Here is a 13,399-nt window from a genome sequence, read left to right on the forward strand (position 1 = left end):
GCATAGTAGCAGGTACTTAGTAAGTGCTTAATAAATACTTATTAACTTGTATTATGGATACACTGTCCTCCTGAGAATTTGTGCTAGTCTCCATGGTCCATGTTCCCTCTAGACAGGCTACCTTTGACTATGTTCCTCAGGAGAAGCTTCTCTAATTTTAACATGAAATCAGTGATCCCCTGTCCCTCTTATTGGGAGGTAATTAGGAATATTTTGTATGTATCATCATACTTCCTGCATCATCAAATAATGTAGTCTTTGAGTTCTATACTTTCAGTGCACATACCATGTCACAGACCAGTCCCCTTAGGCTTTTTAACAACTACCAATATTTTTCTGCTCAAGTCCCATTGTATTACATCTTATATTGAATCAGCTCTGTGGGAGGTAGGGAGAGGAAGGAGAAAAAAAAACAACATAAAAAGTGCACAACAGAGAACAAAAGACAGCTTATAAGGAGCAAAGAAAAAATAGATAGCTCTCAACACAATGGGTAAAAGAGGATTCAAAATATACAGGCTTTCTCAAAATGGAAGTTTATTAGTGTATATTTTGAATTTTCTCCTAAATTTTGCTGTGCTTCTTTTCCTTATTTTGTATTTGTTTCAATATTTGTTTATAATATGCTTTTTCTTTTCTTAGTGTGTATTTAATTTTTAGTATTTAAGTCTAAAATAAATTTTTAGCAAAAGAAAAAGTAAAAAAAAATATCAGCACCATGTGTCTGACAGGATGCAAAAAGTACATTTGTTGGTTAAAATTTCCTCCCAGAAAAAGACCACAGTTTTCCATATAAAACACCTTGCATTAAGGATGGTACATTGCACTGTGGTGTGAGGGATCAAGGCTCAGTGCCATGCATTGAGGAGTATGGGCACCTATCACAATTTGGCTCTGGTACAATTAGACCTTATATTTGAAGACTTCCTGAAAAGGAGGGACTTGATACTTCAAGGAGGAAGAAACTTCTTGTCCTCCAAGGAATGTTATAGGAGAGCCACAGAAGCTGTCAGGTGAGAGATCATCCAATAAGAGTCAGGAAAAGAAGAAAAGAATACTAGGAGTTGGTGATTCCCTGTTGTAGTGCAGCCATGAATATCATGGCACAATTCAGAATTGCGAAATACCACAGACTCTCCACATGGAAGGCAGAACCAAAACATTTATTTAGACCCAAGTCCATCACAGCAGCAAAAATCTATACACAGTAACAATGCAGAGGACAGCACCATCCCCAAGCCTTCCCCTGCTGGGCTTCCCACAGACCAGGTCCATTACACTCTTCACAAGCAGGCTCTCTCAAACAAAACCACAACCAATCACAAAACCATCCATGCTCTCCAGAAGCCTGCATCCTTCCTAGCTCTGACCTCTCAAGACTAGCTTCAGCTCAGCTCCGCCCTAGCTCTGCCTGTTACTACTCCACCCATTCAGCCAACTCCTCCCACCATGGACCTCTTAATGAATAGGAAAGATTTTCCAATTCAAATTGCCATTTACACCTGTTCAGGTACTTGGGCAGCAATTTCTCAACCAGATAGCAACGATAATGTAGGCTGTTGTCATCTTAGAGCATGTATTCAAGACAAAGCAACCTCCCAACATTTTTCAAAAAGATGACTACCCACTCACTTCTGGGGATTCACATGCGCACAAATGAAAAGTCACTGAGGAATCTAAAAAAAATATATTGCAAACAGTTTCCTCATATGTAAAATGAGATTAGTTTTGAGTAGGTGACTAGGTGGCACAGTGGAGAAAAGACTTAGCTTGTAGCCAGGAAGACTTGAGTTCAAATCCCACCTTAGATGTATACTAGCTGTGTGACCTTAGTCAAGTCTCTTAACTTCTCTTTGCCTCAGTTTCCTTAAATGTAAAAATGGTGATTAAAAATAGCATGTACCTCCAAGAGTTGTTATGTAGATCAAATGAGATAATATTTCTAAAATGCTTACCACAATGCCTGGCAATATACACTAGCTATTATTATTGAGTGTTCTTGATTGGGGTCCTTGAATGCAGGTGGGCAAAAATATGTATTTAGTTCAATATAATTGGTTTCCTTTTTTAAAACCATGATTCTGAGAAGAAGAGTTCATAGGTTTGCCAAAGGGGGATCCATGACACAGAAAAAGGTTATGAACCCTATTTTAGGGTTCCTGCATCCTGCAGAATGCTTTATCTTTGTCCTTTAATTAATGAACCAGTCCTTTAATTAGGAGTCATCTATATATCTAAGTGCAGTTCTCACATCAATTTCCATACTCAAAATGGACACATTTTGGGAGACATTGTATCAGTAGTTAAGCCTTAATCCATACAAAAGTTATTTAAAGAAACTACTGTGATATATAGAGGAAGCACAGTATATAATTAGCCGACCAATCATAACCTAAAACAAAAGAATCATAATTTTCAAAACCTGATAACTGTTCTCCAAAGGATCCCTGCAATACTGAGGAGACCAGGAAGCAGTACCCAATTAATAATCTCTTCAGTGGAGCCCTCCAAATGCATAAGGCATCAAAGTATGTCTTGGATGAAGTATAGAGAGTAAAACTCTTCCAAGGTCTATACCTTCCCCCAACTCAAAATTACAGATTTGGTTCCCATAGTACCTCAAGGCTTTAATGGATAAAATTATAGCTCACTAATCCTCTCCCATCACTTACCAGGAAGCCAGTCAGGAGAAATAATTAGAAAATACACTTACTAAGATGGAACGAAGTAGGAATAATGGTCAAAAAGCATCACCTCCATAAACCTGAAGCATGCTGGCCCACAAATGGAGCATCATCAGGAAGAGTAGGTACAAATTTAAGGGTGTGCTGGTAACAAAGCATACATGTAGAGAAAAAGGATGACCAAGGCACTTTACACCTGTGGCACTGTGGAGTCCCAATATCTTTTCCCTTCTTGAGGTATTCCTGCCCTGTTCTTCTCGGCATGGCACCTCTGCTTGGCAGACATGAAGAGGGGACCCAAGGCTCCAAGTTGCTCTCCTCCACAGCTCAATGCTTGACCCCCAAGACTACTTCTCTCTTGAATCCATAGTTAGTTTTTTTTTCTGTTTCCAGGGGTCACACTTCTTGAAATTTTCTGTTCCCAAGTGTCTAAGTCTAAATCTCCCCAGAAACTATTCTGTTGTTTTTTATTGTGTTTTTGTAAGGCCATCAGGACTTGTGGCTTATTATTGGCCAGCTGGATGTTTCCTAATCCCATCAGAAAGGACCTCTTTATATTTCATAAAAGTATAAAAGGGCTAGATGGGTCTTTGAATTTCATTTAACTCTCAACCGAGCTCTTTAGGTGATTGTACCAATTAACATGGAGTGAAACTCCACTTGTTCCCCTCACTCCACCCCCAAAAGAATCCTGACTTCATTTGCCTTTCCCAGCCCAATCTCTTACTCTTTGCCCCATCAATCATTCAAAAATATTTTTATTCAGCACCCTCTATTGCCAGATATGCCCTGAGAATACAAATATGAAAGTGTGACATGTCACTACTCTCATGAAGCTTGCATCCCAGCAGGGTAATACAACATATCCACCAATAAGTCTACATGGGCTATATTCAAAACAAAGGCAGATATGGGAAGTGAGGCAGTAACAATCAAGATGATAAGAAACAGTCTCTTAAAGGAGGCAGTATTTGAAGCAGTGACAAGGCAGCGGAGCCTTGGAAGACACACTATGTGAAAAGGCTTCTATTTAATGGATTAAAATTCACAGAATTGCTTTGGCATGTGAATTGAAGGTCTGTGGAACTCAGCTACTCTATGTGAATACGATGAGGATTAAAAGTGGGGACTTTTATTTTCTGTTTTAGCCAAAAGAAATACTTAGGGCAAAAAGTCTTTATTTCAGTAACTTACTATGTGCATCTAGTCACCAAGATCACTGAAAAATCCTGAAGAAAAATCTGTATTTCAGTTAACATGTGGATGACAGACAACCAACCTTTAAGGGATTATGTCAATTTAGAGCATTTAATTTTTAGTTAAATAAAGGAAAACTTTGAGATTTCCAGCCAAAAGGAACAAGATGTACCACAGTGACTCATATACTTGCCCATCTTGTGTATTTATTTCCCTTCACACATTTTATGTAGAAAATTAAAATAAAAAATTGTTTATTTTTTTTCCATCTAACCTGGCCTTACTTTCCTTGCCAGTTTTGAAAAAGCAAAAACTGGTGCCAACACTCTTGTAGAAGCATAAATACACTTTATGCTAGAGTACTAGACCAGGTGGATAAAAGGGTTAAATTGTATAACAGATTGCTATGCACTGATTACTTTGCTACTAAAAGGCACTCAGCTACCCTCCCTCATTTCCCCCCTTATTGCTGCCTCCTTCAAGTTCAAGTCTTTCTGGAAGTCAGACCCCAACTGACTTTTCTTGCTTCGTCTCACACTATTCCCCTTCTCTCAAAGAAAGCTCTCCTGAACTAGGCTAACAATCCTGCCTATCTTGCCATGCTTTTGACCTAACTCTTTTCCTACACCTGAAAAATCCTCACATTTTCCTCCTCTTCATACTTCAAACTTCCAACTTGGGACTTCAGAAGCCAAATCAATTGCCAACTCCTCCACCATGTAGCTTTCCTTGATTCGCCTATTCACTCTTTGGAGCTTACTCTCCTAGCGCTTTGTATTCTTAATGCATTTATCATCCTATTTTGCATTATGGGTAGATGTTGGCTTGTCTTATCTTCCCCATTAGATTGTAGTAAGTAAGCCCCTTCAGGTCGAGTTCTATCTATGTTTTTTTCTACCTCAAAGATGATGTTACTGTTTTGCACATAGGAGGTATTTAAAATATTTCTTATTGGGAAGAAAAAATGTTAGGGAATCTAGAAATTAGTTAATGTTGTAGACAGTTTCTGTGTATTCCATCAGTTTCCAAAGTGGGTTCTCAAAGTCCTCTGAGGAGTGCTGGAGCAATACAGGGAGAGAGGGTGAGTAGTAGCCTTGGGTGCAGTTAAAGGGGCATTGAATAAAAATAAGGGGGCTGTAGAAGCATAAGGAAAGAAGAGAAGAAAATTTCGAAAAATTGTTCATCTCTTCTGTAACAGAGTTAAAGTTGAAATGATTAGTTATTTTCCAGATAAACATGCAAAATACAAGTTATAACTGATCAGTGGTCGAGTCTGCCAACAGTTCTTAACAAGCAAGTGTTGGTACATTGTCAGGAAGCTCAACATACATCAGCAGGAATGTATGTATGAAATGATTTGCTTAAGATACTGTATGGTTACATGATGCAATATTGCATCATTAAAATTTCAATTCAGGAAAAAACTCACAAATTTACAATAAATTACTAAATTAAAGATGTGTTGTACTTTGGAAATGATGTAAATTTTAAAAAAGTTAATGGGTTAATGAAGGTAGATTTTTGGGGCCCTGAGTAAATTTTTAAAAAATGGGCTGTAAGCCACATAAATTTGGGAACCTCTAGTATAATCAGTAATATATGCTTTAGTGAGAATGTCAGAGTGATAAGATCTTTATACACATTTTTATTTATTCACTTTGTTCTTATGCCACATGTATATTTTATATGTGTTGGTCATTTCCTTAGAATGTAAGCTCATTGTGAGTAGGGATTTTGCCATTCTTTGTTCTTTCATTCTCAGCACTAAGCATGGTACCTGGCACCCAATGAGTCCTTAATAAATGCTCGTGATTGATTGCTTAAATAAATTGGTCCATTGTGTTTGTGTATCAAGACCCTGATGCTGGAGAGATTCTCTTAATTCAAGCTGTTTATTTTCCAGTGAAAAATCTTGGGGGAAAATACAGGGAAAAAACATGTAGAAGTACAATAGTCCCTGTAAGTACATAGAAGATAGTTTTGACTGGAAAAACTGATTACAGCAAATTTATCATCTAATAAGGGATTATTTGTTATATTACAACATTGTGGTATTACCTTGAACTAGGGGGAGAAGGGTAGTGGGCAGAATTATCTAACATAATGTGAAATTCATTATGCTGTAGACTTGCAAGGTATTAAATGATTATCAAATCTTAAAAGTATTAGTTTTGGGCTTTACAGCAAGAGATTGTGGTTTTGCTCTCTTATCTATGTTGCGTCCATCTGTTGAGCCTGGGAGGAACTTAGCTTGATTCATTTTTAATTTAGAAACCATGTTTTCAAAAATAAATCTAAATATACACTTGGCAGTGCTGATTACACTGCTAGACAAACAAGAAACAAACTTGCCCACTTACCAAAATTCTAGGTTTGCACATAAAATGCTGGATGGTGTGCCACTTTGAAAATTGACTTTTGATTTGAAATTCTTGTCATATTCAGAAATAATTAGAGACTGACATGTGTGTTTATGTGTGTTTTAATGGAAAGTGGCATTCTTTTGCATGTTGGTGACTCAGATGCTAATGATTTTTTCAGAAGCCACATGTTTACAAATATTTCTTTGACCTTAACCAGATACTCTTAGTGGTTTTCTTATTTTGAGGATGGCCTTCTTGGTGATGTTAAATCAGAGAACTGTGGAACAAGTTAAAATGTACTATAAAACCTTTGGGTACATAGTGAGTGTCAACTGAGACACCAGGAGGTTTTCTATATAAGATAATTGGTTCTATTTTGATGTCAATTAATCAACATGTTTATTAAGGCACTGGAGATACAAAAACAAAAGTGGAACCATCCCTTTACTCAAAGACCTTACATTCTACTGAAGGCAGACACCATATGCATGTATAATTATGTACCAAATAAATACAAAGTTATTTCAATTAGGGACCCTAGTACCTGAGGGTATCTGTAAAGGCCTCATGTGAGAAGTGGTGCCTGAGCCAAGCTTTGAAGGAAACTAAGGATTCTAAGAGATGGTGATGAAAGAATAAATGCTTTCCAGTCATGGACTGCTGTGTGCAAAGCGATAGAGCAAAGACTTTTTGTGGTATATCTGGGGAATAACAAGGAAGCTAGTTCATTGTAAAGGACTTGAAAAGTAATGCTATATAAAAATCCTCAAAAGCTTAAAATGTCAAGCAAAGGCATTTGTATCTGATCTAGAGGTGATGGGGAGCCATGGGAGATTACTGGGTAGGTGAGTAACATGATCAGATCTGTGCTTTAGGAATCTCACTCTGTAAGTTATATGGAGGATGGATTGGAGAGAAGAGAGCCTGGAAGCAGGAAAACAATTAGAAAAGTATTGCAGTAGTTTAGGCTAAAGGTAATGAGGTTCAGAACTGAGACAGTGGTGGTATGAGTGGAGACAAGGATGCATGCAATAAAGGAGAGTGAGGAGGTTGTGAACCTGAGCTGATGGAAGAGTAGTGCCCTTCAGAGAAAACAAAAATTTTGGAAGGATTTGGGTGGGAATACAATATGAGCACTCTTTGGGATATTTCAGTTTGAGATGTCTGTAAGGCATCTGATTTGATGTGCTACTAGAGAGTTGACGATGACTAGTACAGGAGGTGACTGGAAAGACTGGGGAGCCATATGCAGAAATATGACTGAACTAATGGAAATCAAGAGAGTGTAGAGCAGTGATGTCAAACTCAGATAGAAACAGAGGTTTCTAAAACCATACATAAGGATCCCTGTGGGCCACATCTTGAATTAGAAACATTATCTATGCTATACTGTATTTTTGTTTATTGTGTTATATATTTCCTAATTATGCTTTAATCTGATTTGGGCCAACACTGGGTATTATGTGGCCAATGGACTGCATGTTTGTCACCGCTGTTATAGAGGAAGAAGAGAGGACCTAGTACAGAAGCTTATGTTATCGATACTTTTAGAAGATGTGAGATGAATGATGATCCAGCAAAGACTGAGGAGTGTTCAGAGAACAATATCAGAGGGTATCAAGGAAGAAAAGATAGTCAGTAGTGACAAATGCTGCTCTGAACTCAAAAATGATAAGGACCAAAAGAGGCCTAAAGAGATGAAAGGGGACAGAGTCATGGCACATGTAGAAAGACTGGCCTTGGTGGGTTGTTTGTTTGTTTGATGTCTTTGTTCTCAAAGAATACCAGAATGGCATCACTATGTGATTAATCAAACCAACATGAGCTTGGGATGCTCTACTACCAGTTGGACACAAATAACCTATATGAATATTTGGAGTGGATATATCTCTAAATCTGCACATCTTACATTTCTTTTGAGCTACTGCAATTTTGCTTTGCTCATAGAGCACATCACTTTCTTTGGTGCGGGCATGCCATGCTGGGTGGTCCTGGTAGAGAGGCTGGCCTTGGAGAACAGAAGGACATATCAATATCAAAACTTAGTGGAAAGGAGAGAGGGGAAGATGATACCAAAGGGTTTTGAGATGGAGAGTGGTGGCAAGGAGGGAGCTTATATCAGATGATTTCAGTGAACCATGAGCTTCTGTGCTGAACAGAGAGGATTGTATGGGAGACTTGAAAGGAGGAGAGGTTCAGAACAGTTAAGCTTGAATTTCTTACCTTGGTAGCAATGTTCACAAAGCAAGTGCATCACTGTCAAAACACTGCATCTTTTAAAAAAGAAAGAAGGGGAAACGGACCTTTGGGAAGCAATTCTACCCAATTAGAGTTCACTCTAGGGACATCAACATGCTGTGAAGCTCATTTGTTGTCTTTTGGGAGATAGTCCAGTGAAGTTTGGTCATTAAGTGAGGCTCTCTCTTTGCCCTGAGTATTGTAAGAATACAAGTTTTATTCATGGAATGACACATCTCTATACATTCTATAGATTTGCCAGGAATATTAGGAATGAGTGATTTTTCAAGGTCTGAAAAGATCACTAATATGAAATCTCATGAGAAGCAGTGTAGTATAGTGGGAAAAGTAGAGGCTTCTAATTTCCTCCTTCCACTGAAACTACTGTCTCCAAAGTTACCAGTGATCTCTTCATTACCAGGTCAAATGGCCCTTTCGCAATCCTCATTCTTCTTTACCTCTCTTTAGCCTTTGACATTGTTCTGTCACTTTCTTCTTCTTGATACTCTCTTCTCTCTAGGTTATCAGAACACCATTCTCTCTTGGTTCTCCTCCTTCCTATCAGACCACTCTTTGTCAGGTTCCATTGCCAGCTCCTCATCAAGTTTTCATCTTCCAACCAAAGTTATTCCCCAAGGTTCGGTTTTAGACCCTTTTCTCTTCTCCCTTTGTATTACTTCACTTGGTGATCTCATCAGCATCCACAGATTTAATTTCCATCTCTGTGCTGATGATTCTCAAATCTACCTATCCACTGGCTTTCAGACACCTTGAAACTCAACACATCCAAACTATGTCCCTAAAAGCTCCCCCTCCTAACTTCTGTATTAGTGGGTCAAGGGCAACACCATCCTGCTAGTTCCTCAGGCTCACAGCCTGGTTATCATCCTCAGCTCCTCACTATCTCTTTTCTACCATATCCAATCTTGGTCAATCTGTCAATTTCAACTCTACAACACCTCTCAAATACTTCAGCCCTCTGATACTGCCACCATTCTGATTCAGGTTCTCATTGCCTCCTACCTGGACTATTGTAGTAGCATACTGTGGCATCTGCATGCCTCAGGTCTCACCCCACTCCAATCCATCCTCCCTTCAGCCACGAAAGAGATTTTCCTAAAACTCAGATTCAATCATGTCACCCTTTCCCCTATGCTTAATAAACTCCAGTGGCTCCCTATTGCTCCTAGGATAAAATACAAAATCCTCATTAGGCATTCAAAGGTTTTTAAACCAAACTCATTCACCCCCATACACTACCTTTCTAGTCTACTTAAACCTTAATCCCTGCTACATACTTTTGGATCCAGTGACAATTAGCCTTCTGGATGTTCCAAGAACAAGACACTCTCTTTCTTCTCTCTGGACATTCTCTCTGGAATTTCCCCATATTGGTGATGTTGTCCCTCCTCATCTGTACCTGATGGTTTCCCTGACTTTAAGTCCTAACTAAAATCTCATCTTTTACAGGAAACTTTTCTGAATGTCTCTTAATTTTAGTGTCTCTGCTTCTCTTGTTAATTATTTCTTATTTAATCCTGTATATAGGCTTTGTATGTTATAAGTTTGCCTGTTGTCTTCCCCATTAGATTGTGAATTTCTTGAGGACAGAGACCATCTTTTGCCTCTTTTTGTATCCCCAGCACTTAACATAGTGCCTGACACTGAATAGGTGCTTAATAAATGTTTATAATTATTTTTATTAACTGAGTATTGAATTATAAATCAGGTGACTTTGGCTCTAGTCCTAATTCTACCCTGTGTGACCTTGGGAAAATCAGTTAGCCACGTTTGTCCTCTTTTTTAAAATGAAAGGGATTAATAATAGGATCTGTAAGATACTTTCTGCTCTAAAATTCTATCATTATTCTTTTCCCTTATTGAGAAATGAAAAGAAAAAACAGAAAGATCTAATTCAGTACGAAAGTCTTTCATACTGTTATTTTTGATAACTTTATAGGCAATCAGTTATTATTGTGTATAGTATATATTTTTGGTTTTGTTTTGCCATATTTTAAAAATTCTTACTGGAAACTGAGGCAGGTGCCTTCTTGTAGATTTCACATGCTTTATGATTAATAATTGGTCCCAAATAGCTTGAAAAATATTCATTGCATATAGAAAGTCATTGAAAAAATGAGTGAATGAATAAATTTTAAACTCATCTAAATCTGTATACATGCTAAATGTAAAGTTAGACACTGAATTAAAATGTTATTCTGATAAACAGAATAAAAGAATCCTTCACTATGAGTTTAGGTCAAAATACTGGTGAATTTAAATATAATAATTTTGGTTTAGGTTGTTCCATGTAACTCTCAAGTGCATTTTGTATGTATTGTCATCACTTGTAGAATACAGGGTCTTTTATGTTACTTGTATATGAATTATATACTTAGCGATCTCTTTTTCAGCATGATTTTTGTAATAAGCTGTTAGAGGATAAAAACTTTACATTTATTAGTGGGACTGATACTTGTACTGGATAAAACTTAAACATTGCCGAAAATAACTGGTTCTGACATTTCTGACATTCAATTAAGAATTAAATTATATACTGGTAAATAAATGATCTTAAGCTGTTTAAGGTTTCATCAGCTGTCTGGAAGATTGATTTTCTTCAAAATTATAGTACTAAAATGTTTTCTTTTGTTGTACAGACTCAAATAGCAAACCACAATTTTGAAATCGGCTCTTATTTGCAAAAAATGCTTTGACATAGTGCATTTGTTCTGCCTGGGCAGCAATAAAGGATTGTGGTATCATTTGGAAGACGGTTGTTTGACAGAGCCTGTTTGTTTATTTGGGGTAATGTGAGCTGCATTCAGAAAATGCCATATTTTGTTTCACGATTGTGTACATTCTCTCCCATTGCTTCCAGGCAAGACTTGTAAGGAGAGAAGACATGGATATAGACCTTGTTTCCATGAACAGTGGGAGTGCTTTGGCTCAGAACAGAGAAAAAAATAATCAGGCATCCAGACACTCAGCAGAATCTTCATGTAAGTTGTGGTTTCATTCCATGTACATTTAGAAATTGCAAATGAATTGATGGAACCTAATGTCAAAGTGAATTCTTTTACAGTTGGGGGTAGAATGTCATCAGCCAGAATTGCCGAAAAAAGTATTTAGTGCATTTTTCCCCTTAAATATCTTCTTTTGGTATGAGAAAAATTAAATTATTTAAAAGATTAACAGCATGAGCTCTTATTTTAATTGTAACCTGTGATCCAATGGATTTTTCCCCATGGGTCAGATTCATTCCTTTGATCATTCATTTCTAAAATGTTTATTTTTAGCTAATTATAAAAAGTAGGCCTCGTGTATCAAAGCAATGTCTTTTTGTCTTTTGATATTAATTTACTGGCCATTTTATATTAAGCTAATTCCTAAAGAAAAGTTTTCTAAAAAGAAAGTAACAGTCTCTGATGACAGTACACAATTGTCAACAAACCATATATTTTGAAATGTTTCCCACTGAATTGTTGATGGTTATTTAATTGTATTTAGGCCATGTTGACTCTTTGATGTTTGTAAACTTGTCACACAGATATAGTCTGTTTTAATTTGGGGAGAAAACATGTTTTGCTTATTTTAGTAAGGATTATACTATGGTTATTACTGCTAAGTATTTTATAAACATTATATATTTAATCATTATAACATTGCAATGTGAGAGTTTCACTTTTACAAATTCCAGTTTTCCTTGTATCCTACACATCTGGGGAAAACTTCTAAAATATTACATATTAGTATCTATTTTATTTATGCTCTTGGTCTATAGAATTTGTCTTTTTGAACTTTTTAAGTTTATTGATTCTCACATTCAAAGCATCACGTTGTTTAGATTAAACTTTAATATTATTCATTGATATTGTTAACATGTTTATTCATTTTTATATTGTTAATATGCTAATATTCTATTATAATTGCTAAAAAACAGCTTGACATAATGGATAAAAGAGGGTTTCCCTTAGAGACAGAAATAAATGAGTCCAAACTCAACCTCTGACGTGCTACCTGTGTGATTTGCCTAACCTCCTCTCTCTCTTTCTGTCTCTCTCTCTCTGTATATATACACACATATACATATATGTATACATATGCATATATTTGTGTTTGTATATCTATTCATGAATATCTCTATATATGGTATGTGTGTGTATATATAGTATGTCTATAGATATACATACACACATACATACACATATATGTGGAAAGCAAGAGTATATAAATTAGTGTATATTGAGTATATACTACATATATGATAATACATAGTACTATATAAAGCATGAAATAAGAGTACACAGATTAATATATATCTTTATATGTGTATATGTATGTTTTCATATTATGTGTATGTGTGTACACACATACACACACACACACACACACACACACACTATTAGGCCAGGCCTAAGAAAATAAAATTTAAATACACACTCATATAGTAATGTGTATACTGTTCCACTTCAGTGTAGTATAGGTTCTTGAAAGGCAAAAACTATTTTCTCTTTTGTCTTTGTGTCTTGGGGATCTAGCGCAGTGGCTAGCAAAATGATAATAGCTTACTAAATCCTTATTGAATTGGACTGAAGTCTATTGAAATTTGATCCCAGACAAGCCAGCTTCTCAGTATCTCAGACAACTTCCTGAAACTATAATTTAAGAGGAAGTGCTGATTACCATCATTGAAGGGAGTAGCCCATACTGATGAAGTTACAGGTCCCAATAAAATGTATTAATTCATATGTTAGATTGAAGTTAAAAAAAAGTCGTAGTGCATATGAATACAATGCCATATATTCAAATGAAAAAGGAAAATTGAAGAATTCAGTCAGTTCTCCAGATGTTCACTTTCCAAATAATCAGTAGCTAATAATTTTTCCACTTTTCATCCAAATATTTGGCATTGTA

At 36.5% G+C, this 13,399-nt stretch overlaps 1 protein-coding gene across 3 annotated transcripts in view; it reads left to right on the forward strand.

The window, feature by feature from the left end:
• The window catches only part of LRRIQ1 (leucine rich repeats and IQ motif containing 1), a 297,422-nt gene that overhangs the window by 255,125 nt on the left and 28,898 nt on the right, over window positions 1–13,399 (forward strand). For all 3 annotated transcript variants that reach the window (XM_072655502.1, XM_072655503.1, XM_072655504.1), the window contains one exon: window positions 11,364–11,484. In XM_072655502.1, coding sequence (XP_072511603.1) covers window positions 11,364–11,484 — 121 coding nt within the window. The remainder of the gene's footprint in view (window positions 1–11,363; window positions 11,485–13,399) is intronic.

This window comes from Notamacropus eugenii, chromosome 3 (genome assembly GCF_028372415.1).
Source record: "Notamacropus eugenii isolate mMacEug1 chromosome 3, mMacEug1.pri_v2, whole genome shotgun sequence".
In the NCBI taxonomy this organism is placed as follows: Eukaryota; Metazoa; Chordata; class Mammalia; order Diprotodontia; family Macropodidae; genus Notamacropus; species Notamacropus eugenii.